Raw genomic sequence first — 24,986 nt, 5'->3', positions numbered from 1 at the left:
CTACAAAAGGTTAAGTCCTAGAAGTTGTGAACCAATTTTGGTTTATATTAAGAGAATGGCAAGCACTTGAAATCTGCAAGGATGCCATGCCAACACATTAGTTGGAACCATATGGTATAAGATTTTGGTGGCCTCATGGGCACGGCCAAAATTAACTTCAAGTACTGATGTAACTCTCGGAAGAAAGATGAGGCTTTCTGCTCCCATAAAGATTTACAGCCTCGGAAACCCTGTGCAGGGTCGCTATGAGTCAGAACCAACTCCATGGCACACCACCACCACCATATAACTTCCAGAGACGACAGGACAAAGGTTACTTATAGTTGTTTTTCGTTTTGGGGGTTTTGGGTTTGTTTGCTTTTTTTAAGTACGCAAAAGGTACATTTCTTTGACCAAAAAAAAGGAAGTGAGGTATGGGATACTTTTAGTCCCATTGTATAATATGCAATATTTAAACAGAGAAAATGTATTCTACCCATACTACTATCTGAATGTTTAGATGAAAGCTTTATAAAAAGAGTTATTTCCTGTTATCACTAGCTGAGAGGATGCTCTTTAGAGGTTTGTGTGTTTTGCCTCAAAGCAAAAGCATTGTTAGCCGTTATCAAGGTAACGTTTAAAAATAACTACCCCAGTACAAAAGAACTTCAGAGGAAATATGACCGAAGCTATCAGTCTCTCTTCAAGTCTGGCTTTGGACTGCATTAAGACTCTAACAGCATTCTCCATTACATTGTTATCCTTATCAAACAATGCAAACAATTTTAATGAGCTTATCTTCTGGAACATATTGCCAGATATGTTAATGTAAAAATGATACCAACCATACAGGCTACCTCATTAATCAAAAGGCTCACAACACAATGACCAAGATCAGTCCCATCCTCAAATCAGATCAGCAAAATACCCAGAATTACCTTCCTACTGTAAATAAGAAGGAAGGGCTCCCCCACCCATTCGGAGGCCATAAACTCCTAAGAAGATGCACAACAGCGCCCAGGGTTTTTTTCAGGTCCATTGCAATCCAGTTTCTTTCTAATAAACCTAAGATTTTATGGATAAAATTTTGGTGAATGTCTGACACCGTGACCTCTGCTGTCAATCCTTGCACCAATCAGCGAGCAGAATTCTTACAAAGCTCCATCAATCTGGCGGTTTAACATCACAGACTGCAGCTTAATCTAGAGGATTCCATTTTTCCTGCACACACACCAAGGCAAGCGCAAACGTTTTTCTTACCACCCTGTTTTTTGCTTTTAGAAATTGCTACCTAATGCCTCCTTTAAAATGGAAAAGGAACAGAAAAGGAAAAAAAAATGCATTTATATCATGCATTTATATCACCATGCAAGAACTCTTGCAGGGAGCAAACCTATTCACAAAATGCTTCCCATTTCCCCATACACAGGCATCTGAAATCGTGAAACCTCAATGCACACCCAACATGACACATGGAAATAGATAGCAAATAATCCCCATCGCCTTGACGAGTACACGTCTGCAGCCCGGGTCGCAAGCAGCGTTTGCTCCATTATGTAACGGCCCGGATTTCCGCGCGCCCTCTCCGCGCCCCCAGCCGGCGCCGCTCCCTGTGGCAGCCCCATTACCTGTAGGAACGCTCCCCGCGCACTGTGTGCTTCCGGAAAGGAATGATGGTCCCGTTATCCTGGATGATGTCGTTGTTGTTCTCGCCATTTGGGGACAGGGTTTGGGTCGGACCAGGCATTGGCGCACTCCCGAGAAAGGAAACAAAACCGCTCTCGGCTGGCTCGGTGAGGAAGGTGGGCTGCGTCTTCCCGCTCGCCTGCTCCTCGCACTGACGGTGCCTGCCGCCTGCCTGCTCGCTCACTGCCTTCTCTACGCTCCAGCTCTCGCCCCGCCCTCCTACGTCCCCGCCCTCCCGGGCACTGACGTCAGAGCGCCGGCAGCAGCACCCTGGTCACATGGCCGGCCTCGTCACCATGGCAACCCGCTAACTCATCACCTCGCCTCTATTCGCACAGGGCGGCGGCGTGACTATGCCGGCAGCTCGAGGCAGGCACTGGGCTGGCCTACATCTGGCATGTAAAACCCCAGGCCACCGCGCGGCCCCCCTAGCCGACTTGCCTTGTCTGAAAACCAGCTCTTCCTCTAACCATTTCCTTTCCGACCCGTGGTCCTACTGCAGCTGTGTACACAAAAGAACGATTCATGCAAAAGGATGTGGGGGAGACCCTTTAACTCCTTCAGTGCCAAGTTCCTATGTCATTAAAATAAAACTTGGTCAACTTTGAAAAATATAAAAAGACCTGGTAACCTGCATCTGGAGACGGTATCAGCCTAAAAGGCTTAAAAATCTCAGGTTCCTCCCCACACTCCAAACACAGACAACAGCAACCTCCTCCATCCTATGTTCTAATCATTGTAGGATTTTCTTTCATACCATAAGGATTAGAGATGGCAAATTAAAAGATTTTCTGCCCAAAATATCCTTAGAAAGGTTTTATTTTTGTTAAGAACGGTAACCACCATTTTAAAACGTTATGTTAACTCAAAGTGCCTCAATTCAAAATCTTATATTGGCACCTGATACCAATAATTGACTCTTTGCCATAAATTTTCCTTGCATTTGAGTTAAGCAAATATTATCCCATCTAGTATCTGGAAGCTCTCAACATTCAAACTGTTCAATACCATTGCAATGCAATGTTCAAATACCTTGGCCATGAGACAGGTACTGTTCTTGCTATCTGCATTTCAAAGATGTGCGAAGTATTGAGGTGAATAACTTGTGGAAGATCACACAGTTACAAGGCCAAGAACTGGAACTTCAAAGGGACAACATGCCTCTACCAATGTTACTGGAGAGCAGTGATCTGTACGAAATGTGAGTTCAGTAAACACAACTGGTAGAGTCAGAATCAGATACTTCCATACAGTCCCAACACTGTGAAAAGATATTTGTGAAATGGCATTGCAAGTAATTGTGCAAAGTCTGTAGATTAGACTATAAACACCAAACAGACCCCAAATGCGTCCTATGGGTTTCTCTATAGAGGAGAAAGGGGTTTGAAGGATCCTTCTTATCAAAAGTGATCTCTGACCTTTTTGTAGGGTGGGAATGGAATATGGCAGAAAGCACAATGTGCTGGCTCATTGTGTTGTTAGCTTTGTCGTTTTGTGATACAGACATTTTAAAAAACAAGAATTTTGTTACTCCTGACAATTCTCCAGCATATCTCTGTGGCAATAACAAGTTATTTCTGATATTAAGCTACTGGAATTAGAATCAAATGGTTCACAACACAGATGGTAGTGACAATCTCAAACACGGAGCAGCACCTTGCAGTTCATACTCTTCTTTTAGATTATTATTTTAATAATTTTATTTTCAGCTTCTCCAATTAATTCACAGTGCACAAATTGATTTCTTCATTCATATCTCAGTTCAGATTTTGTTTCCTCATACAATAAGTCTCCCAAAACGTATAAGTAATCTCCCTAAATTTGGGAGATTACTCCAGCCTCAGGTCCCACAATGAACTAAAGTGGCATGAGAGTGCAGTCATTGCCATAAAGATTCACGTTTCCTCTTCTTATTTCTGTTAATTTACTCAGAGCTGTCAATTTCCTTCTGTTCCCTTTCACACACACAAAAAAAACTTCCTCTTTTGTTGGGGACAGTCTGAAGTTGAAAAGCACAATCTACAAATCAAATAGTTAATATTTTCAGAGTGTGTCATCTCAGTTTGGGTTTGTTAGTTTCATTTACTTTCCCAAGATCTATATTTAAGGAATATGCTGGGCATCACTGATGTTACCATAGGGACAAAATCTGTTATAATTTGAATATTTCAATCATTGATTAGGCACAATAATTTTGTAGAAAGAATATGCTCATGAAAGAGATTATACCCAAAGAATGTGGGTTGGTGGACTAAAAGGCGAGGCAGTAAGTTGGGTGAAGTAAGTGTCTAAGAGCTCTTGTAAATCTTTCTATGATTGCTCTGAGCCACATCACTCTAAAGGGACTCAGAGAATCCCAAGACCAATGATTATCCTCTGAGATGCAGGAGTAACAGGGCTAATAATTTGAAAATATTAAACAGATGTGTTTTCGTCCCTCTCCCCATAAATCACCTTACCTGGCAGCTATTCTCCAGGTTAGCTCTAGGGAAAGAGGGAGGGCAAATTCCATGTTGTGAAGCAGGATGATATGACACAGGGAAAACATAGAACAGGCAGGAAGAGGGAGGAGAAAAGAACCACCTTTTGCAGCCCCCACTTCCCCTCGTCCCAGTGTACCAAGAAGGGGATGATGGCAGAAAAAGCGAGCTTTCTGTCTCAGGTCTCCAGGTTCAAGTCCCAGAAGGGAGATGCTAGATAAACTGAGAACAAAGCTGAACACCAAAGGACTTTCTTTAGCCCCATTTTCTGTTTCCCCTCAACTGCTTTCTCCCCTCAAACAAGGCGTTTCCTATCACAGTTAACACTAAGATCCAAGGTTCGTCAGTTAGGCCATGATAGACTTGTGTTTGATTCTCAGTTCCTCTTTTTGCTAGCATGGAGTGTGCTAGCATGCAGTTTCTACATGTCCTGTAGGGGATAAGTGGGAGGTAGAGCTGATGGTTCTCTCTGGACAGCGATTTTGTGTATGTGTGCACAGAGACCAGGGGAGGAGGTCATCATGGGAGATGCAATGGAATATTTAATCGGGATTCACAGGGAGCTTTTAGAGCAGAATCCCAACGGAAGAAGTAGCCAGTTCTAAGGACCTATATAGAGCCAGGGTCAAGTCTGTAGGGAGCTCTTGCAGCTGAAAAGTTTAGCAGAGGGCACCAGCAGAATGCCCAGGGATGGGATGTGAGTAGTGAGTCTTCAGCAGACCTTTCCTGTTTCCATAAGCCCCACTCTCCTATACAGTCATCATCATGGAGATAACTTAAAGAACATTCACCCAAATGGCAGAGTCACCAAAGACGATCTAAACTGAAAAAGTCTGGAATACTGTGAATCGGTCAGTTTAAAACTGTTTTTGTTCCTCCCAACTACCAACATAGTGGGAGCAGTCAGACAGATCATCAGGAAAAAAAGACAAAATTAGTTGCTTTTGAGTCAATACCTACTCATGGCAACCCATGAGTCAGAGTAGAACTATACTCCATAGGATTTTTCAGAATTAAATCATCAGGCTTTCTTCTGAGTACATACTAAATGGACATGTAATTTATTCATTTATACAATATCTGACTTGAGTCTCAAAACAATCCTGAGGAAAATGAGGCTCAAAGAGGAGAAACAACTTGTCCAGGATTATTGTTGTTAAGTGCCATCAAGTCGATTCTGACCCATAGCAACCCTGTATAGGGTTTCTGAGGAGCAGCTGGTGAGCTTGAATCACCGACCTTGCAGTTCAAACGGCTTTGCAGTCTGACACATTAACCCACAGCGCCACACCAGGACTCCTTGTCCAGGATTAGAAATCAGTTTTACTTGACCCCAAAGCTCACTTGCTTATCCACTGTGTTGTATTGCTATGTTGTTGTTTTTTTTGTGCTGTGGAGTCAGCTCTGACTCATAGCGACCCTGTACAGGGTCTCCGAGGCTGTAAATCTTTACAGGAGCAGAAAGCCTCATCTTTCTCCTGCGGAACAGCTGGTAGTTTTGAACTGCTGCCCCTGAGGATAGCAGCCTGATGCGTAACCACTATGCTACCAGAGCTCCTGCTCTACCGTCATTTAAATGAGGAATGCTGTCCATGCTTCAGTACAGAGGTAGAAAAGGATACAACGTCTCTGGGAAGTAGCAACGTCTTCAGTGTAAAGAGACAGCAGAGTACACAGTGGTAGGGGGTAGTGCAAGGACCAGAAAGATCCCATGACCAACCTAAGGAGCTTGACCTTAATTCTGAAGGTGACTTGGGACCATGTGGGGAGCTTTAAACCAGGGGTTGTTTTGTTTTCTTCTTCTTCTTCTTTTTTTTTTTTTTTATGTGCTTGAGTAGATTCCAACTCATAGTGCCCCTGTACAGCATTTCCAAGGAGCAGCTGGTGGGTTTGAACTGTTGACCATGTGGTTCGCAATCCAGTGCTTACCCTACAGTCATACACCCAGAGTCCTTAAATCAGTGTAGCTGAGTCTTGTAGAGTCGCACTGAGTTGGAACTGACTCAGCTTAAACTGGTGTAACTGAGTCAGTTCTTACTGAAAGCGACCCTACAGAATACAGTAGAATTGCCTCAGAGGATTTCCTAAAGCTGTAATCTTTGTATAAGCAGACTGCCACATACGTCTCCTGCAGAGCAGTCTGTGGATTCGAACTGCCAACCTTTTGGTTAGCAGGCAAATGCTTAACTTCTGTGTCAACAGAGAAAGTAGTGGTGATATTTGCATATTAAGAAGATCTGAGGATATGACCAAATTGAGTCAAAAAGTGATGAAAGCGTAAACTAAGAGAAACACAGATATGAGATTTTATGCACAGATATGAAATATTCAGAGTATAACTGTTACAATTTGGTGACTAGTTAGATGTGGGCAGGTACCTTGGTGAGGTTTAAGTGTAGGTATTGAAGGAGTAAGAGACATTTAAAATTAATACCAAGATTTGTGGGTTGGGTGACCATGTGGATAATAGTATGATTTATCAAGCTAGGAACTGCTCTTTTGGAAGACAGATTCTCCTAATGTGTTTGGACGCCAAGAGGCACACCTATCGGGCAGCCCAGTGGGGACAATGAATGGTCAGAGGACTTCACACATAGTGGGTGTTTGTTTAATACTTGTTGAACAAGGGAATATACAGGTCTTGAAATTATGAGGCATGTTTTACTTGGAGATTCTCTGGTAGCGTAGTGATTACGAATTGGGCTGTGAACCTCAAGGTCAGCAGTTCGAAACTACCAGCTGTTCCACGGGAGAAAAATGAGGCTTTCTGCTCCCCTAAAGATTTACAGCCTTGGAAACCCTGTCCAGGGTCGCTATGAGTCGGAACTGACTCCACGGCACATAATAACACATAATAACAACATATTTGGTAGCGTTATCTCATAGATGACCATTGTTGATGTTCTCACTTAAAAGGTAAGAGAAGACCTGGGATAAAGCCCTGGGCAACAGATACATTTAACAACTGAGTGAGAGAGAAAAAAAGAGAATCAGAAGGAGTTTGCCTGATGGGACAAATCCCAGGAGTGGTATTACTGGGCCCAGAGGAGAAACAAATTTCATAGAGAATGGAGAGGTCTCTAGGGCCAAATGTCATAGAAAGTTAGAATAAGATAAGAGCAGAGAAGTGATTAGTAGATTTGATAAGGTGTTCTCAAAGATACTATTAAAAGGCTGAATTTCAGATCAGATCCATCAATGATTACCAAAGAAAGTAATTATTTCAACAAATAGGAAAAACTGCAACTCTGCAAGATTCATTGCTAAATTTCTGAACAACCAAGATACTCAAGGTTGTTGTTGTTAAGTGCCATTGAGCTGGTTCCTTGTATAGGGTTTCCAAGGAGTGACTAATGGCTTTGAACTGCCGGCTTTGCAGTTATCAGTCCAGTGCTTATCCTATAGCAACACACCAGGACTCCACCCAAGATAGGTTGTTGTTGTTAAGTGCCATTGAGTCGGTTTCGACCCATAGCGACCCTGAACAGGGTTTCCGAGGCTATAAATCTTTACGGGAGCAGATCGCCTCATCTTTCTCCCGCAGAGCAGCTGGTAGTTTTGAACTGCTGACCTTGCGGTTCGCAGCCCTATTCGTAACTACTACGCTACCAGAGGAGGTAGCAAATCAAGGATGACATGTTTCAGCAAGTGTCTGACTAAAAAGCTCTCAGCAATATTGGAAGAGGGTCAACAAACTAATTAACAAGCACCTGTTAAGGTTCCTGCTTTGAGCCCTTAATTCTAGTGGAGTCAGAACTCACCAAGAAGAGGTAAAGCAAATATTTAAAACACATGTTTGGAGAGCAGATTAGTAAAGCAGACCTGCAAATGCAGAGGTATAAAAGTAATGAAGAAAAAATAAAGCAGCAGCAGGTCCCAGCACACAGACCCAATCAAGGAAGATTGAATTGGGCACCAACCCAAATTTTAATTTTCACAATGCTTAGGTTCTGTTTCTCTTAGGACTTAGTCTAGCAAGCACCAATAACTGTATTGGCAGAATTATTATCTCTCTACTCACGAATCGGGCTGTGAACCGAAAGGTCAGCAGTTCGAAACTACCAGCTGTTCTGTGGGAGAAAGAAGAGGCTTTCTGCTCCTGTAAAGATTTACAGCCTTGGTAATCCTGTACAGGGTCGCTATGAGTCGGAACCGATTCCACGGCACATCACCACCACCAGCACCATTTCTTCAACAACTGAAGCTCATCTAGAACAGAGATTTTGCATTTCCTTGGATTTGAGGAATCTAAAATAGCACAGAAGTTATGGAATCACGAGTCAGGAATGACTGTTAATCTTGATTCCATCTAAGGAGCACCTATTCACTGAAGCTGAGCATCATGGCTGTCAAAGGCATTCACAGTGGTCACAGCACCTTAGATCGGAGCTCCCTCTGAATGCAGACAGATGATTCCACTTAGCAGTCACCTCTACTTTCCTCGGACAAGTAATTTCCTCCAGGTGTATGACATTTACTAGGATGGAATGGTACAAACACGTTATCAGTCTGTGGTACCACACCCAACATGATATCAGTGAATAAATAAGTGGCATCGGCTCTAAAATTGCACTTGTTGTTGTTAAGTGCTGTCCAGTTGGTTCCAACTCATAAGGTTTCCAAGGAATGACTGGTGGGTTTAAACCATCAATCCTGCTAGTAGTCCAGTGCTTTTCCTACAGCGCCACACCAGGATTGCACTGTTGTTGTTGTTAAGTACAAGCGACTCGGGTTCGACTCAGACTGGCCCTGTATGGGGTTTCCAAGGATCAGCTGGTGGGTTTGAACCACTGACCTTTCAGTTCAAACCGACCTTGTGATCCAGTGCTCATCCTACAGTGCTACACTAGGACTCAGCTGTTGTTGTTAGGTGCTGTGGAGTCTGTTCCAACTCATAACGACCCTGCATAGGATTTCCAAGGAGCAGCTGGTGGGTTTGAACTTCCAACCTTGTGGTTTGAAGTCAAGTCCTGATCCTACAGGACCCCACTAGGAATCCTGTTGTTGTTGTTGTTGTTAAGTGCCGTCAAGTCGATTCCAACCCATAGCGACCTATATATAGAGTTTCCAAGGAGTAGCTGGTGAGCTTGAACCGCCGACCTTGCAGTTCAAACGGCTTTGCAGTCTGGTGCATTAACCCACAGCGCCACACCAGGACTCCACTAGGACTCCACTAATGGCAGAGAAATGTGTTTGAGATTAGTCCTTGCTCATTACCTTAGCCCACAGTCATCGGGAGATGTTTTAAGTCCTCCCTCTAAATCTGATGAAGGTTGTATAATATATATGCTTCTCTGTTTCTGGTAATGTCATTTTATTAAAGGAAAATAGGTGAATAATGGTTTCTCTCAGATGGGGAAAGCCCCTTTCAGAACAAAGTCAACCAGGATTGACTTTTGAGATGACTTGTCTTTATAGATCAGTTACCAGCCACAGCCATTCAGAGAACAGAATCTTAGCAAGTCTTGATAATAACATAGCAAGATTTCCACAACGTTCAAAACCAGAACATGCTGTTGCAGAAGATATGATTTCTTTGTGTATTGGAATTTATTTTCTAATTTACTTTTCCTCGGATTTATTCAGGCTTGAACTTAATTCTGTAGAATAACTCACATAGCATGATGTGAGTACAATTTAAACAGTCTTGCAGAGCATTATAATTTCTGTAATCCTTCAATCAAATCTGTGCAATGTGAGGTTTCAGTCCATTAAATTAAAAATGTGCTTTTGAATTATACCATCTGGTTAAATTAAAGGGCTTTAAATATGTTTTCCATAAAAAATACAATGTGATAAATGTTATGATTGGAGTATGTATGAAGAATTGTGGAATACAGAAAGGGGAACAGGCAAAACAAAAGGAACTAGGAAAAGCTTCACTAACATTATTATACAAGGGGGCTTCAAAAGTTCGTAAAAAATTTAATGAAATTTAAATGAAAACTTTCCTCACGTTTTCTGAAGAGATATTTCATTCATTTAACAAATATTGACTTACTATATAAAGGGCACTGGTGGTGTAGTGTTGGGCTTCTAACCTTGAAGTCGGCAGTTTGCATCTACCAACTGCTCCTCAGGAGAAAGATGATGCTTTCTGCTCCCATAAAGATTCACATCCTCGAAAACCCTATATAGGGCGACTATGAGTCAGAACTGACTTCGACAGCACACAACAACAACCTACTATGTGTTATGTGTTATGCATAATTACATAGTTCTTATCCTATAGTACCACACCAGGACTTAACAAAATAGATGAAATCTCATCCTCATGGAACTTGAATTCAATTGTATGATCCTGTTTGTGTGTGTGTGTGCATGTGTGTGCATATGCATGGTTGAATGGTGGTGGCCGTGTGCTGTGAAGTTGGTTCTGACTCATAGCGGACCCTGCATAGTGTTTCCGAGGCTGCAAATCTTTATGGGAGCAGAAAGCCTCATTTTTCTCCCATGGAATGGCTGATACTTTCAAACTGCTGACCTTGAGGTTAGCAGCCTGACTCATAACCACTACGCTAATGAGGAGACAGAAAATAAACAAGTAAATCCTGCAAAAGCTGGAGCCTATGTAAGGCAGAAACCGTTCAGAGAAGGAAAACTCAAATATTTCCCATTAATAGAGAGTGATGGGGTAGTGGTGGTTATGTGCCGTGGAGTCGGTTACGACTCATAACGACCTTGTACAGGGTTTCTGAGGCTGTAAATCTTCACGGGAGCAGAAAGCCTCATCGTTCTCCTGTGGAACAGCTGGTAGTTTTGAACTGCTGACCTTGAGGTTAATAGCCCGATTCATAACCATCAACTACAATACCAGAGCTCCTCAATAGAGAGTGATAGAAATGTGGTAAGGCTGCACCCTGTCAATGGTGGAAAACTTTCAAGACACAGAAAAACAAGGCAGTCCTGTCATTTTACCATTCTCACAGGTTTCACTGTAGTATGTCTGATGATGTTATGGGGAAAAATAAAGCAAGGCTAGTGACAAAGACTGCAGAGGAGGATGGTGCGATTTTAAAAGGGGTTGTTGTTGTTGTTGTTGTTGTTAAGTGCCGCCGAGTCGGCTCCGAACCATAGTGACCCTGTATAGGGTTTCCGAGGACTGGTGAGCTTGAACCACCGACTTTGCAGTTCAAATGGTTCTGCAGTCTGACACATTAACCCACAACACCACACCAGGACTCTAAAAGGGATGATGGTGGTGGTGGTTATGTGCCGTGGAGTCAGTTCTAACTCATAGCAACCCTGTACAGGTTTCCGAGGCTGTAAATCTTTATGGGAGCAGAAAGCCTTATCTTTCTCCCACGGAACAGCTGGTAGTTTCGAACTGCTGACCTTGAGGTTCGCAGCCCGATTCGCAACCACTATGCTACCAGAGCTCCTTTTAAAAGGGGTGGTTAGGGTAAATTTTTCTGTTTCAAGTTTTCAGCAATGACCAGAAAGAGATGAGAGAAATAGTCATGTGAGTATCAGAGAAACAAGAAAATGCAAAGACCTTGAGGTGGGAGCATGACTTACTCAAAGAATGGTGTGGAGGGAGGAGGTCAGGTGTGTCTACATCATGGTGAGTGTTCTTGCATGTGTGTGCATGGGGCTGGGGAGACAACTTAGGAGATGAGCTTCGAAAGATCCCAAATGGGCAGGGCTTTGCAAATGTTGTAAGGACTCTAGTTAAAAATTAAAGTTAGAAACCAATCGTGGGTAGTGATGTTGTCAGTGTCTGCTGGCATGGTTGTGGAACTTTATTAACAATCATAATAAATAATAGCAATAATGTTAAGTGCCTTCAAGTTGGTTCCAACTCACTGCAACCCTCTATAGGGTTTCTGAGGAGCAGCTGGTGGGGTTTGATCCTCTGACCTTGCAGTTAGTAATAATAATGCCTAATATTTACTGAGTATTTCCTATGGGCCAAATGCTGTGCTTTGTATTGAACATGTGTTTAAGTGCTCACAGGAACCAATGAGGGAGGGGTGATTGAAAAATCCATTTGCCATAGGTGGTAACTAGTTAACTTAGTTCAGATCACCAGCTAGGAAGTGGTAGGACTGGAAATGAACATGCTTTCTGGGGGTCAAAATCTTAGTTCTTATCCACTAACTTGGCCTGTCTTCCACCAGGGCCTGATATAACCTAGGAATAAGAATGCAGAATTCCAACCTGGGAACAACAGGGTTCTGGGATACAGAAATCGAGCTATGGTTGGAATGTGGAAAAGGGGGGAATAATATTAAGATGCTTGGCTGTCTTTTGAATCTTGGTTTTCCTTGCATTATATTGTAAAATAGACACCGGAGGGGGAGGGAAAGGAATAGCGAAAAGCATCACCATAGAAAGCTTGTAAGTACGTCTTCTACCTATAACTGATTAGAATACCTAAAATGGGGCTACAATATGCCCAGTGAAGGAGGCTTTCTGCGGAGCCTCTGCAATACATAAGACTGCGGAGCCTCTGCAATACATAAGACTATAGGTGGAAGCTTGAACCACACCCAGATCTCCAGAGATGGGAAATTCACACTTGAAAGGACAAGCAGACCAACCTGGAGTGGCTAGAAGAACAGAAGATACTTCTTGAAAGAAAGACCTACAGGAAAAATATAAAACAACATAGGCAGACTGACTGTTACTACAAGAACAAGCAACTTGCTTGCCCAGGAAACATCAAGGCAAGTGGTTGGGTCCCCTCAGTGCAAACCCCCTTCCAAGACTAAGACTCAATGGGAATACACGCTGTGATTGGTGACCACGCTCGACACCGATAAGGGGAAGTGAGGGAAAAACAGCAATGAAGTGGTGAGCTAAGCCCTACAACGTTCAATAGACTTCTGTGAACCCGGGTGAAGACCTGGTTGGCCAGCAGTGTGGCAAGACCTGGGGACTCTTGGGCCCAGAGTCAGTGACATAGCCACAGAGGACTAGAGTGGAGAGTGAAGCATCCAGCTGATAAGAAGAGAGGGCATAAGCATAAGAACAGCCACACTTACAGATAATACCCACTTATCCTGGCTTCAGTGACTGGATGATCAGAGCTCAACTAGAAGTAAAAAGAAGAGGAAAAAAAATAAAATATTCTCATACAATTTGATGAACTTTACCTACACCTATGGCAAAAAAAAAAGAATGCAGAATTCATGGATGGGATAGCAAAAGGCAAAAATGTGGGTTGATGCCCTGAGGGCAACTTGTCTCAGGATGAAAGCCAGGAAAAGATGAGAGGAGAGAGAGTTCAGGGGCGGAAAGCGCCACAAGAGAGCAGTTTTAACCGGCGTTAGTGTGAGAAGTGAAGAGTCGTAATTGTAAATTATGGTCAAGAAAAGTGAGGGATGGAGAAAGAGCAGCTAGATAACCGTATATGTGATTATGCTAAAAAGAAAAAGAATTCTCTTACTCTTATTTATGATAATTGGCTACTTTTTTCTAAATAGACCTATGTCCATTTCTTTGATATCTTCTGGAGGGGAGAGGAGATTGCAAACATTTTTTGGTATTTGTTTTCAAAGCTAAAATCTGGTTTCATTTTTACAATGCCAAGATTGTCATAATTCAACCATCCAGTTATGCACATGCCTATTTGAATCTTCTCACTGAAATATAATCCGTGCCAACGTTTGTAAAATTCTGGTATTTCCTTTTCTTATTTTAATTCCATATTACAATAAAATGCGTCTTGTTGAACTGTCTGTGGCACAACTATAGAGGGATAAAAGTCACCTTGGGGTCAATCAGGTGGCAGAAGAAATGACTCTTCATTTCCATTAGGAGTCCTGGTGAGGTACTGTAGGATAAGCACTGGACATTAACCACAAGTTCTGTGGTTCAAAATCACCAGCCGTTCCACAGAAAACCCGTACAGGGTCATTATGAGTCAGAACCTACTCTACCACACTTAACAACAATAGGTTCCATTAACAAACAGTCTTCCAGATAACTCCCAACTTTTTAAGAGGGGATTTCCTTAGAGTCTTCAAAAGTCACTTAACCTAATGGGTTTTATTTATGATTTTCATATTTAATATTAAAGTCCAAACTCAGTGAAGAGACTCAGTATAAACACCAAAGCAGTTGTTAAAACAGTTATCAGCAGCTTTCAGAATTTCAGACCCAGTCAGAACTCAGGCCATCAAGTGCCAACCTAGGACATTGGGAGGGAGGGTCTTACTGAGCCTCGCTTGGGCTTCTCTGATGTGCACAAAGGCCACAGTTTTGCTTACCATGGTGTCTCTGCTACACAGTGTAAAGGGAACATGAGGCCAGCAGCTGGGAACCAGCGTGAGTAATGGAAGAGAAATTCCCTAATTTCTGACCTCATGCAAATACAATTTTTAAAAAGAAAATTAAAGCAGCTTACTTCATTAAAAGTAAAGAAAAGAAAAAAAGCAACTGGAAATCATAAAGTAAGACAAAGTTTCCATGGAGACAAAGTTTCCATCTTACTTCATGTTTTAATTAGAGCGTATATTGTGTTTCCTCAAGAGTTTATAATGCCAAGTCCTCTATTCATATTCACTGAACATCTATCTATAGAACATGAACATGAGGGATCTGATACCAGAACAGAGCACACAAAAACATAAGGGATCACCTTCAAGAAACTTCCAGTTCATTTCTATATCATCAAATGATAAAGAATTAAGACCACTTAGAAGATCCAATGGAATCTTAATCATAACAACACAGAAGGAGACACAATGAGTTAAAAGGCGGTTGTTAGCTCTAGACGCAACTGAGGGGATGAAGTCTCTTAAACAGCCCACTCTCCACATGGTCCTCCAGCTCACACTGTCAGTCTCTTTAGGGAGGATCCAATCAGCCTTCAAGGATGCAATGGAATCCTTATAAATGAGAAGTAAAGGCACATAGTTCTTATGCAGTGGCTATTTATTATTTTGTCTCCTCCTCCTTCTGGGAAATATTTCTTCAAACCTTGTGATTCCAGTAGATCTTGGCAATTATAATGTCCTGGCTCCAAGTATTGGTTCAGGGATGGGCCTGTGACTCAAGCCAGGCCATTTTGAATATTTCTCTTGGACTTTCTAAAATTAGAGCTGTAATGTGTTTGTGTGCGTGTGTGTGCATGTGATCATCCTTATTAAAGACAACTTTATAATCAAGACAATACAGTACGAACGGGCTTCAAAAAATTAATGGAAAAGTAGGATTAAATGAAAGATAATGGAATTTTCCTACAAACTTTCTGAAACCCCTTCATATCTAACACAGAAGGAAAGAGAAACAAAGTAGAAAGAGTTTATGGATTGGATTAATACAGAATTGGATTGGGATTCATGTTCTGGTGTCTACAAGTTCTAGAAAAACTATCGGCTTCATCATTCATAAAAGCCAAACCAAACCAAACCCTTAGCCATTGAACCAATTCAGACTCATAGCAACCCTATCCAGGGTTTCCAAGACTAAATCTTTACTGGAGCAGATACCCTCATCTATCTCCCATGGAATGACTGGTAGGCTTGAACTGCCAACCTTGTGGTTAGTAGCTCACCATCTCATTCATAAAAGGGGGTGATACAATTTATAATAAGATAACATTTTCAGTTACAAATCTAGATTCCTACTTTATTCCTTGTGTCCACAATTTTTTTTAAAAAATACCTTTTCCTTTAAGAAGTTTGGATCAATTTCTCCTTCCTTTTTATCTTGAATGGGTCCTCTGACTGCTTTGATTAATATGTTCTGGCAGAAATAATGCCAACCAGTTCCTAGTCCAGATTTTAACTGACTGGAAGCTTCTGCCTCAAGTCTTTTTAAAGGCAGTCACCATTTGCATCCTCAGTCACACAACTGATTATGTTGATTGTTTGTTCAGAACCTCAGTGTCAACATCACATTAGAGAAAGATCATGGTGAGATGTGGGGTGTTGTGGTAGCCATGTTTGGAAAATACATTCTGCTTCCACCTTTTTAAATGGGCTTACTGAAGCAGGAATGTGAGGAGAAAAAGACGAATCACTACTCAGGTATGGCGTTTCAGAGAAGACTGTTCAGCTATGGCAGGGATAATAATCTGAGAGAAGAAAGTAATTAACCTCAAAAGTCTGATTTTTGAGCATTAAAAGTGTAACATCCTTGAAAGTTTATGCCATATGGTTTGGATACTATTTACGTGCTCTCATAGGCTAGAAAAACAGTCCATGTTTACATACATGGATGACAAAAGTCAGTAGCAAGAAGTTTTGGGGCTGGTGAGTAATCCTCTTTCCTATCCCCAGTCAAGCCCCAAGAAGGTTCAGGAATGTGAGCATGCAGAAAACCCTAAGTGGAGGCAAGCCATGAGAGGTTCCTGAGTTACCACGGAGCAGGAGCAGCAAGGTGGAGACTCAGGTGAAGGGTTTAGGAAAGGTGACGCCAATTTTTCTTCAGAGTTAACAGATATTTCTGGGGAGGACGGAAGAACAAAGATGACCCCAGGTGGTACTGAAAGCAACATCAGCAGAAAGAATAAACCTCCTCCGTTGGCACAGTATGTTTGTTCTCCAAGGGAAAGCAACTCAAAAAGATAAAATATCTATTCAGGTTTCCAGAAGCACTTTGTAAAAGAGTGAGACTGTGGTATGGTATCTATACTCATCACTAAACAGGCAGACCAGAGGAAGAAGAAGGAATTAGGTTGGCACTATTGGTTTGGACAACACCTTTTACAATCCTTTTACTGAGGAATCTTCCCAACTGACTCCCTTTTCTGATCGCCTCCTTCAACTAGACCCAAGTCTGATATTCAATCTTGAATCCTGCAGTTTCCCATGTCTCTGATTTGGTCACTATCCTTGTTCATTTCACAGTGACATGAATAGACCCTTCTTTTGATCTCACTCCTAACAATCTGCTTCAGACTTAACGACCTCATGCTTAGCTTCTGAGACTCTTCCAAGAGGTTTCTTTGCTTTGTGATTCTTACTTCTCAATTCATCTGACACATCATGTTAGATTTGTCCTTTCCCTTTGCTTTTTCAAAAGTCTTTAATGACTTCCTATTACCTTCAGGATGAAAATTCCAAGTTTTACTCTTGGCATTTAAAATCTTAAACAACCTAACTACCTTTAGAAACCTACCTTCAACCACATGTATTAAGAATGGGATTTAACTTGGTTACCTTGTACGATTGAAGTTGTCAAGGACTTCATTCTTCTTGGATCAACTATCAACACTCAAGGAAGCAGCAGTCAAGAAATCAAATGACGTATTGCATTAGGCAAATCTGCTGCACAAGACCTTTTTAAAATGTTGAAGAACAGATGTCAGCTTGAGGACTAAGGTGTGCCTGACCCAAGCCATAATATTTTCAATAACCTTATATGCATGCTAAAGCTGGACAGTGAATAAGGAAGACCATAGAAGAACTGATGCTTTTGAATTATAGTGTTGGAGAAGAATATTGAAAGTGGCATGGGCTGCCAAAAGAACCAATAGATCCATTTTGGAAGAAGTGCAGCCAAGATGGCCAAACTTAGTCTCTCATACTTCAGACAAATTATCAGGAGGGACCAGTCGCTGGAGAAGGATATCATGTTTGGTAAGGTGGAGGGTCAGAGAAGAGTAGGAAGACCCCCCCAATGAGATGGATTGGCCAAGTGGCAGCATCGATGGACTCAAGCGTGGCAACAGTAGTGAGGTTGGCCCAGGATTGGGCAGTGTTTCGTTCTGCTGTGCATAAGATCGCTATGGGTCGGTACCAACTCAATGGCACCTAAGAAGAACAACTAGAACCTTGTAACCTGGAACATTAATTCTCTCTCCTATAGTGCCTTAGCATATTGTGGCACTATAGGATAATCAATGAACTGTTAACCGCAAGGTTGGCGATTCAAACCCACCAGCTGTTCCTTGGAAACCCTATACAGAGTCACTATGAGTTGGAACTGACTTGATGGCACTTAACAATAACAATGTAGTAAGCAGATGTACTGGGTAAGGCAAACTGTTAACACATCCGTTTGCTAATAGAAAAGTTGGATGTTCAAGTCTACCCAGAGGTACCTTAAAGAAAGACTTGATGATCTGCTTCCAAAATATCAGCTATTGAAAACCCAATAGAGTACAGTACTTCTCTGATACATTTGAAGTTGCTATGAGTCAGAATCTATTTTTTTTAAACTGTAATAAGCAAAGCTGTTATAGCATCAAATTCTTCTATGATTATTGTGTTGGGCATAGTCTGTTAACTCTAAGCTATCATTTGAAAATAATTTCTGTATACTTTATTATAAGAGGGTTGCAACTTAGTCAAATGACGTTGTTGTTGTTGTTTGGTGCCATCAGATAGGTTCTGACTCATAGCAAACCTATGCATAACAGCACGAAACCCTGCCCAGTCCTGCATCATTCTCACAATTGTTATGTTTGAGCCCATTGCTGTTTCCACTGTGTTATTCCATCTCACTGGGGGGTCTTCCTCTTTTTCACTGACGCTCCACTTTACCAAGCATGATGTCCTTCCCTAGGGACTGGCCCTTTCTGACAACATGTCCAAAGTATGAGAGATGAAATCTCGCCATCCTTGCTTCTAAGGAGCATGCTGGTTGTACTTCCTCCAAGATAGATTTGTTTGTTCTTTTGGAAGTCTATGGTATTTGCAATATTCTTTGCCAACACCCTGATGTATGATGACGTCAATGCAGCAGTACCTGAGTTGTTGCCCTCTGAGCAGGGCCAGGTTAAAGCCTGTGAGAGCCCTGAACACTGATCATCTGTGCTGCCCCTCCTCTGTTCATTCATGTCTTCAGTTGAGATACATGAAGCCCTGGTAGCTCTGTGATATATGTACTGGAGTATTAGCTGCAAGATCAGTGGTTCAAATCCACCAGGCGTTCCATGGGAGAAAGATGAGACTGTCTGCTGCCATAAAGCAACCCTACATAGGAATGCCATGGGTCGGAATTGACTCGAGGCAGGGAATTTGCTCTTTTGGTTTATACATGTGTGTATACACATACATATATAGATATATCCACGATGAAATTTCTTTTTAAATATGAGTAAGGTTGCGGTTCAAACTCACCAGCTACTCCTTGGAAACAGGGTTGCTATGGGACAGAACTGACTCAATAGCACTTTACAACAACAACAACAAATGGAGTCCTGGTGTGGTACTATGAGCTAATGCACTGGACTGTAATGTTGTTTGAACCGCAAGGTTGGCAGTTCAAGCTCACCAGCTGCTCCTTGGAAACCCTCTACAGGGTCGCTATGGTTTGGAACTGATTTGATGGCACTTAACAACAACAACAATATAATATTAGTGATTGAATGCAAAAGTATATTTTAGCATGATGAAATGAACTGAGCTTTAATTTTTAATGGTTGTGAGGTACTAAATGTTTACTGTGTACCACATTTCCTACCAAAAGAATAGTCCACATATTCTATAATAAATAAAATGAGTTGGTGAACTTAGTTATTTAAATATCAATGTAAATTTCTGTTGATCTCCCACAACAAAAATTTACTTTCATCAACTTTACTTTGAATGACTTATGTTTCAATTTTGATGCTTGTTTCATAACAAATGCTATAACAGCATATGAGCAAATGAGTAATAACAAATACTGTGTCCTGTGCAACAAACAATAAAAACAAAACTCATTTGACACATAAATTTAAACTTTTCATATGAAATGTTTCCAGTATTTTTGGATATTTGCTTATATTAAATTATTACCCACATTAGTATTGTATTAAGCATATGCTGGATTGCATTTGTGTGCATATCAGACATATTTTAAAGTTAAATTTAGAAATACTATTGTTTATAAAACTTAGTACATAATTCTTTACATAAATACTATACACTTAAAAGAGTAACTTGATTGGATTAACTGCAATAGTCAATTAAGTTTTGTGTGTCATCTGAGATTAGAGTTCCCACTGGCTGTGTACCAGGTTGTGCCCAAGAACATACTCTCATGTTTGTACAATGACAAAGAGTTGGTTCCCCTGACTGGAGTTGCTGGATCAACAGATGTGCATGTACAAGACAGGTATCTCAGAAGGGATCATGGACCTGTTATCTAATAATTCAACCCATCTTTACCTAGTAAAGGTTCATGTTGCATCCACTTGCAAATTAGATGAGTGTAGCAAGAGTTAGCGGAGTCCTGGTGTGGCGCTGGACTGCAAAGTTGTTTTGAATCACAAAGTCAGTGGTTCAAACTTACCAGCTGCTCTTCGGAAGCCCTGGACAAGGTTGTTATGGATTGGAACCAACTCGATGGCACTTAACAACAACAGCAAGAGTTAGATTTATCAGCCCATCCACTACCTCTTAGATATTAGGAAGATATAGTCCCAAGAAAGCCTCTTATATAAGGAGATTTCTATTACATAGGAGACAGATGACAACATTGAAGTGACAGGGACCTCATAGCTTCAATAAACTTGCATGTGGGTGCCCTCATGACCCTGCGTGAACGTTACTTCCAGACAGTACATTCTCATGAACTGAAGCTGGTATCAGTTTCATTTAGTGTCCTGCCACTGCCAGTTCCCTTCCACTGAGGCGCTCCCTTTTCCTTATGTCCTATCTGCTTGGCGTCTTTGGGTTTTTGCTTTGGACAACTGGTTTCTCTGTTGTTGTTGTTTTTTTTTTTTATGCCCTAAATACTGATTGGTAATCCCACTGATTGCTTAATGGGTCACTCGTCCCTGCCTCTGAGATTCCTTGTCTGTCCATTCAGGCTGAGGAGAAAGAGCCAGGAACGTCCAGCCACCACTGTCTCTTCTTTACAACTGTTTTGACTATAGTCAGATTACATCATTACAGTAAGAATCACTGTTTTCAGCAAATTAAAATATCAGCTGAAAATTTATAAGGAATGATTGGTTGGAAGAAATAAAGAATTATAGCATTCCTATTTCCAACTGGTGGTTACAACACTTAGAGGTCTGGGTAGCATAACTTCTGAGGTTGGATGACAAGTCCAAAAAAGAGTCTCTGTGTACGGTCACTTACATTTGGACACAACCTGCTGAACAGCAGCCTCACATTCTGCACGCAAAACACTCAACTCTCAGGAAAGTAAATCATTCCATAAGTGGCCTCCTCCCAAATCCACAGTACTTGAGATGAGTTCCCGAAGTTTGGACACAGTGCTGCGGAGCAGAGCCAATGAACTACACAGCAGTTATGAGACAGCTGCAAATCCATGCTTATGCCATGAATTGTACAAGGGAGCTTCAAAAAGTTCGTGGAAGAATTCTGTAATCTTTTGATTTAATTTTCCATGAACTTTTTGAAAACTCTCCTATGGGACATCAGACCTAGTCAAGGAAATACAGCTTTGCTATTAGTCCTAAGAAGCTTGTTTTCACTAAAAACAAACCAGAATAATCCCCTAGTGTTTCCTCGTCTACAATTCTAGAATTCACCATAAACTGTACCATTTTCCCCTCTATTTTTCCTCTTTTAAGGGGCCCTGGTAGTATAGTAGATTCCAAGCTGGGATGCTAACTGCCAGGTTAGCAGTTCAATTCTACCAGTCACTCCATGGAAGAGAGATGAAGCTTTCTACTTCCATAAAAATTCACAGCCTTGGAAACTCTATACAGGGTCACTATGAATTGGAACCGACTCGGTGGCACACCACCACCACTACAAAATCACTCACGTTCATCCTTTGAAACTCATTTCTGTATTCATTCACACATGGAAGACAAGAAACAAAACAGAATCTGTCTGCCTCCCCAGAGCTTCACAACACTGATTTTACCTGGCACAAGACAGTGCCCTATAGCAATGAGAGACAATCCAGTCCATGGTATTTTCGGTGTGTGAAGGAAGTGACTTAATTGACTCAAAAGGTCTCTTTTGTGATTCCCCTTTGAACACCAGTGAGGCAAATTTGAGAGCCAAGTTTTCTGCATGATTTTATGCATGATTGTAATTCTTTCCAAAATGGGAAATGGAGGTTAAGTGATCCTTTGGATCCTCCTCCACAGATACTCTCAGCAAATTTTATTTGTCCCAAGATTCTTGTTTCTACTTGGTAAAGAAAAGCAAGTTATACAGTTACCAGCAAAATTGAAATATGTTTATTTGAACAAAATGCTTTTTTGCTATATTGGTGTAGGAAAAAAAAAAAAAGCATGTGTAGCCAAACGTCTTTCAGCAAATAATTGCAACAGATTTTCTATAAAGGTGGGATGATGTCAGAGTGTAAATGCCAGGGAACTTGAATAGGAAGAGAGAGGGTCAAGGTTTGTTACAGAGGATGATAATCTCTCTATTGTTTCTAGTTCTAAGTAATTGAGTGCCATCAAGGAGGTTCTGACTCATGGTGACCCTGTATAGGGTTTCCGAGGATGTAAATCTTTATGAGAGCAGAAAGCCTCTTGTTTTCCCTTGGAGTGGCTGTGGGTGTGAACTGCTGACCTTGTAGTTAGCAGTCCAGTACTTCTCCTACAGCACCACCAGCACTCATTTGTTGTTATTGTTGTTAAGTGCCGTCGAGTTGATTCCGACCCATAGCGACCCTGTGTAGGGTTTCCAAGGAGCAGCTGGTGAGCTTGAACCACTAACCTTGCAGTTCAACTTTGCAATCTGACACATTAGCCCACAGCGCCACACCAGCGCTCATTTAGGAGTTGATTAATCATTAGCAAATAGCGTCATGATGAGGACATTGCTGAAATTCCAGTACATGGCACCAGAACAGAATTAGAATCTCACCAAAAGCTAGCAAACATCCATAATGCTTTGAGCACTTCTAATGTAATAACAGAGCCCTGGTGTGGCACGGTGTGGTCATGTGCTGGACTGCAAAGTTGGTGGTTCAAGCTCACCAACCGCTCCTTGGAAACCCTATACAGGGCTGCTATGGGTTGGAATTGACTCGATGGCACTTAACAACAACAACAATGTAATAACAGAGCCCTGGTGTGGCACGGTGTGGTCATGTGCTGGACTGCAAAGTTGGTGGTTCAAGCTCACCAACCGCTCCTTGGAAACCCTATACAGGGCTGCTATGGGTTGGAATTGACTCGATGGCACTTAACAACAACAATGATGTAATAATACCTAGATGTTTTACCTTGTCACAAATCAGATTATTGAAAGATATCTGATGGTTACCTATTATACAATGTCTGCCTGAAACATCAATTATTTGTTGTTTGTGTGAACATTCTGACTAAAATATGAGGGGGCTTCAAAAAAGTTCACAGAAAAATAGAACTGAAAGAGTGCTACATATGACATTATTTAACTGATTCCTTACTGTGGAGTCCTGGTCTGGCACTAGAGGATAAGCACTAGGCTGCAGGTTGGTGATTCAAACTTACCAGCCACTCCTTGGAAACCCTATACAAGGCCTCTATGAGTCAGAACCAACTTGATGACGCTTACGAACAACAGCAATTCTTTACTATGATCTTTGGTGATTCTTAAGGAGCCCTTGTAGCATTGTGGTTTATGAATTGGGCTACTTACTAACCACAAGGTTGTTGTTGTTAAGTGCCGTTGAGTTGGTTCTGACCCATAATGATCCTCTATAGGGATTCCAAGGAGCAGCTGGTGAGCTTGAACTGCCAACCTAACGGCTTTGCAGACTGGCGCATTAACCCACAGTGCCACACCAGGACTCCGTAGTTTGAATCTACCAGCAGATGAGGCTTTCTGCTTCTGCAAAGATTTACAGCCTCAGAAACCCTATATTGTTGTTGTTCAGTACCATCAAGTTGGTTGTGACTCATAACAATCTGTATAGAGTTTCTAAAGAGTGGCTGGTGTGTTTGAACTGCCGACCTTGTGTTCCAGTGCTTATATTACAGCACTACACCAGGGCTCCCAGAAACCCTACACAAGGTTACTATGAGTTGGAAACAACTAGGTGGTATATAACCATTGCCACCACCTAATGGTTCTTTCATGCCCTAGTGGCACTATACGAAAAGCACTGGACTGCTAGCTTCAAGGTAGGCAGTTCAAACTCACCAGCTGCTCTGTAGGAGACAGATGAGACTTTCTGCTCTCTTTTAAGGGATTTACAGGAAACCCTATACAAGGTTGCTAGGTGTCCTGGTGTGGCACTGTGGGTTAATGCGTCGGACTGCAAAGTTGGTTTGAACTGCAAGGTCGGCTGTTCAGGCTCCTCGGAAGCCCTGCATGGGGTCGCTATATGTTGAAACCAACTCAATGGCATTTAACAACAACAAATGAGTTGGAAGCAATTTGATGACACCTAAGTGGTACGGTGAGTTAATGCACTGAACTATAAGGTAGGTTTGAACTGCAAGGTCAGTGGTTCAACAGTCACTCCATGGAAATCCTATCCAGGATCACTGTGAGTTGGAACTGACTCAATGGCACTTAACAACAACAGCACAATGATTCTTTAATGTAACATAGTTGATATTTATGATCAAACAAAATACAAATATCTGAGTTGTCACCTTCCTATTGTGACAAATATTTGAGGAAATTATAGATCTTATCAAATAAAGTGATTTCTTTTTACTTCTCAGCCAGCCTGAAGAAGTACTATTGGGTAAGCTGTAGCAAGGCATCAGTACAATTCAAATGAGTAAGGCCATTCAGAATATCATTATGTCAGTGGTTTCATTTTAGATGAGTTCTTAAGGAAGAGCTGAAAATTTCATTCATCTTTGCTTTATTCTCTCTTACTTAAAAAAAACAACAACTTCCTATTTAAATGTCCACTCAATCGCCAAATGCACACACAACATATACACACAAGGAGGCTTCAAAAAGTTTGTGGAAAATGGAATTAAAATGCATTCACAAACTTTTTAAAGCCTTCTCACTCTTAGTGTGGCACTGGGGGGGTCAGCATAGGACTGTGAACCACAAGTGGCTCCTTGGAAATCCC

General features: G+C 41.6%; 1 protein-coding gene across 3 annotated transcripts in view; it reads right to left on the bottom strand.

The window, feature by feature from the left end:
- MAPRE2 (microtubule-associated protein, RP/EB family, member 2) overlaps window positions 1-24,986 on the bottom strand; it is a 185,495-nt gene that overhangs the window by 139,381 nt on the left and 21,128 nt on the right. The window contains exon 1 of one of the 3 annotated variants that reach the window (XM_006835064.1): window positions 1,608-1,864. The exons of 1 other annotated variant lie outside the window; for it this stretch is intronic. In XM_006835064.1, the coding sequence (XP_006835127.1) occupies window positions 1,608-1,726 (119 nt within the window). In that variant the 5' untranslated portion in view covers window positions 1,727-1,864. Of the gene's footprint in view, window positions 1-1,607; window positions 1,865-24,986 lie in introns of those variants that run through there. One more of the 3 variants, XM_006835066.1, reaches the window with a different exon arrangement.

This window comes from Chrysochloris asiatica, unplaced genomic scaffold, assembly GCF_000296735.1.
Source record: "Chrysochloris asiatica unplaced genomic scaffold, ChrAsi1.0 scaffold00015, whole genome shotgun sequence".
NCBI lineage: Eukaryota > Metazoa > Chordata > Mammalia > Afrosoricida > Chrysochloridae > Chrysochloris > Chrysochloris asiatica.
Note: the sequence above shows the minus strand (reverse complement) of the source record. Positions and strands in the feature narration are given on the sequence as shown.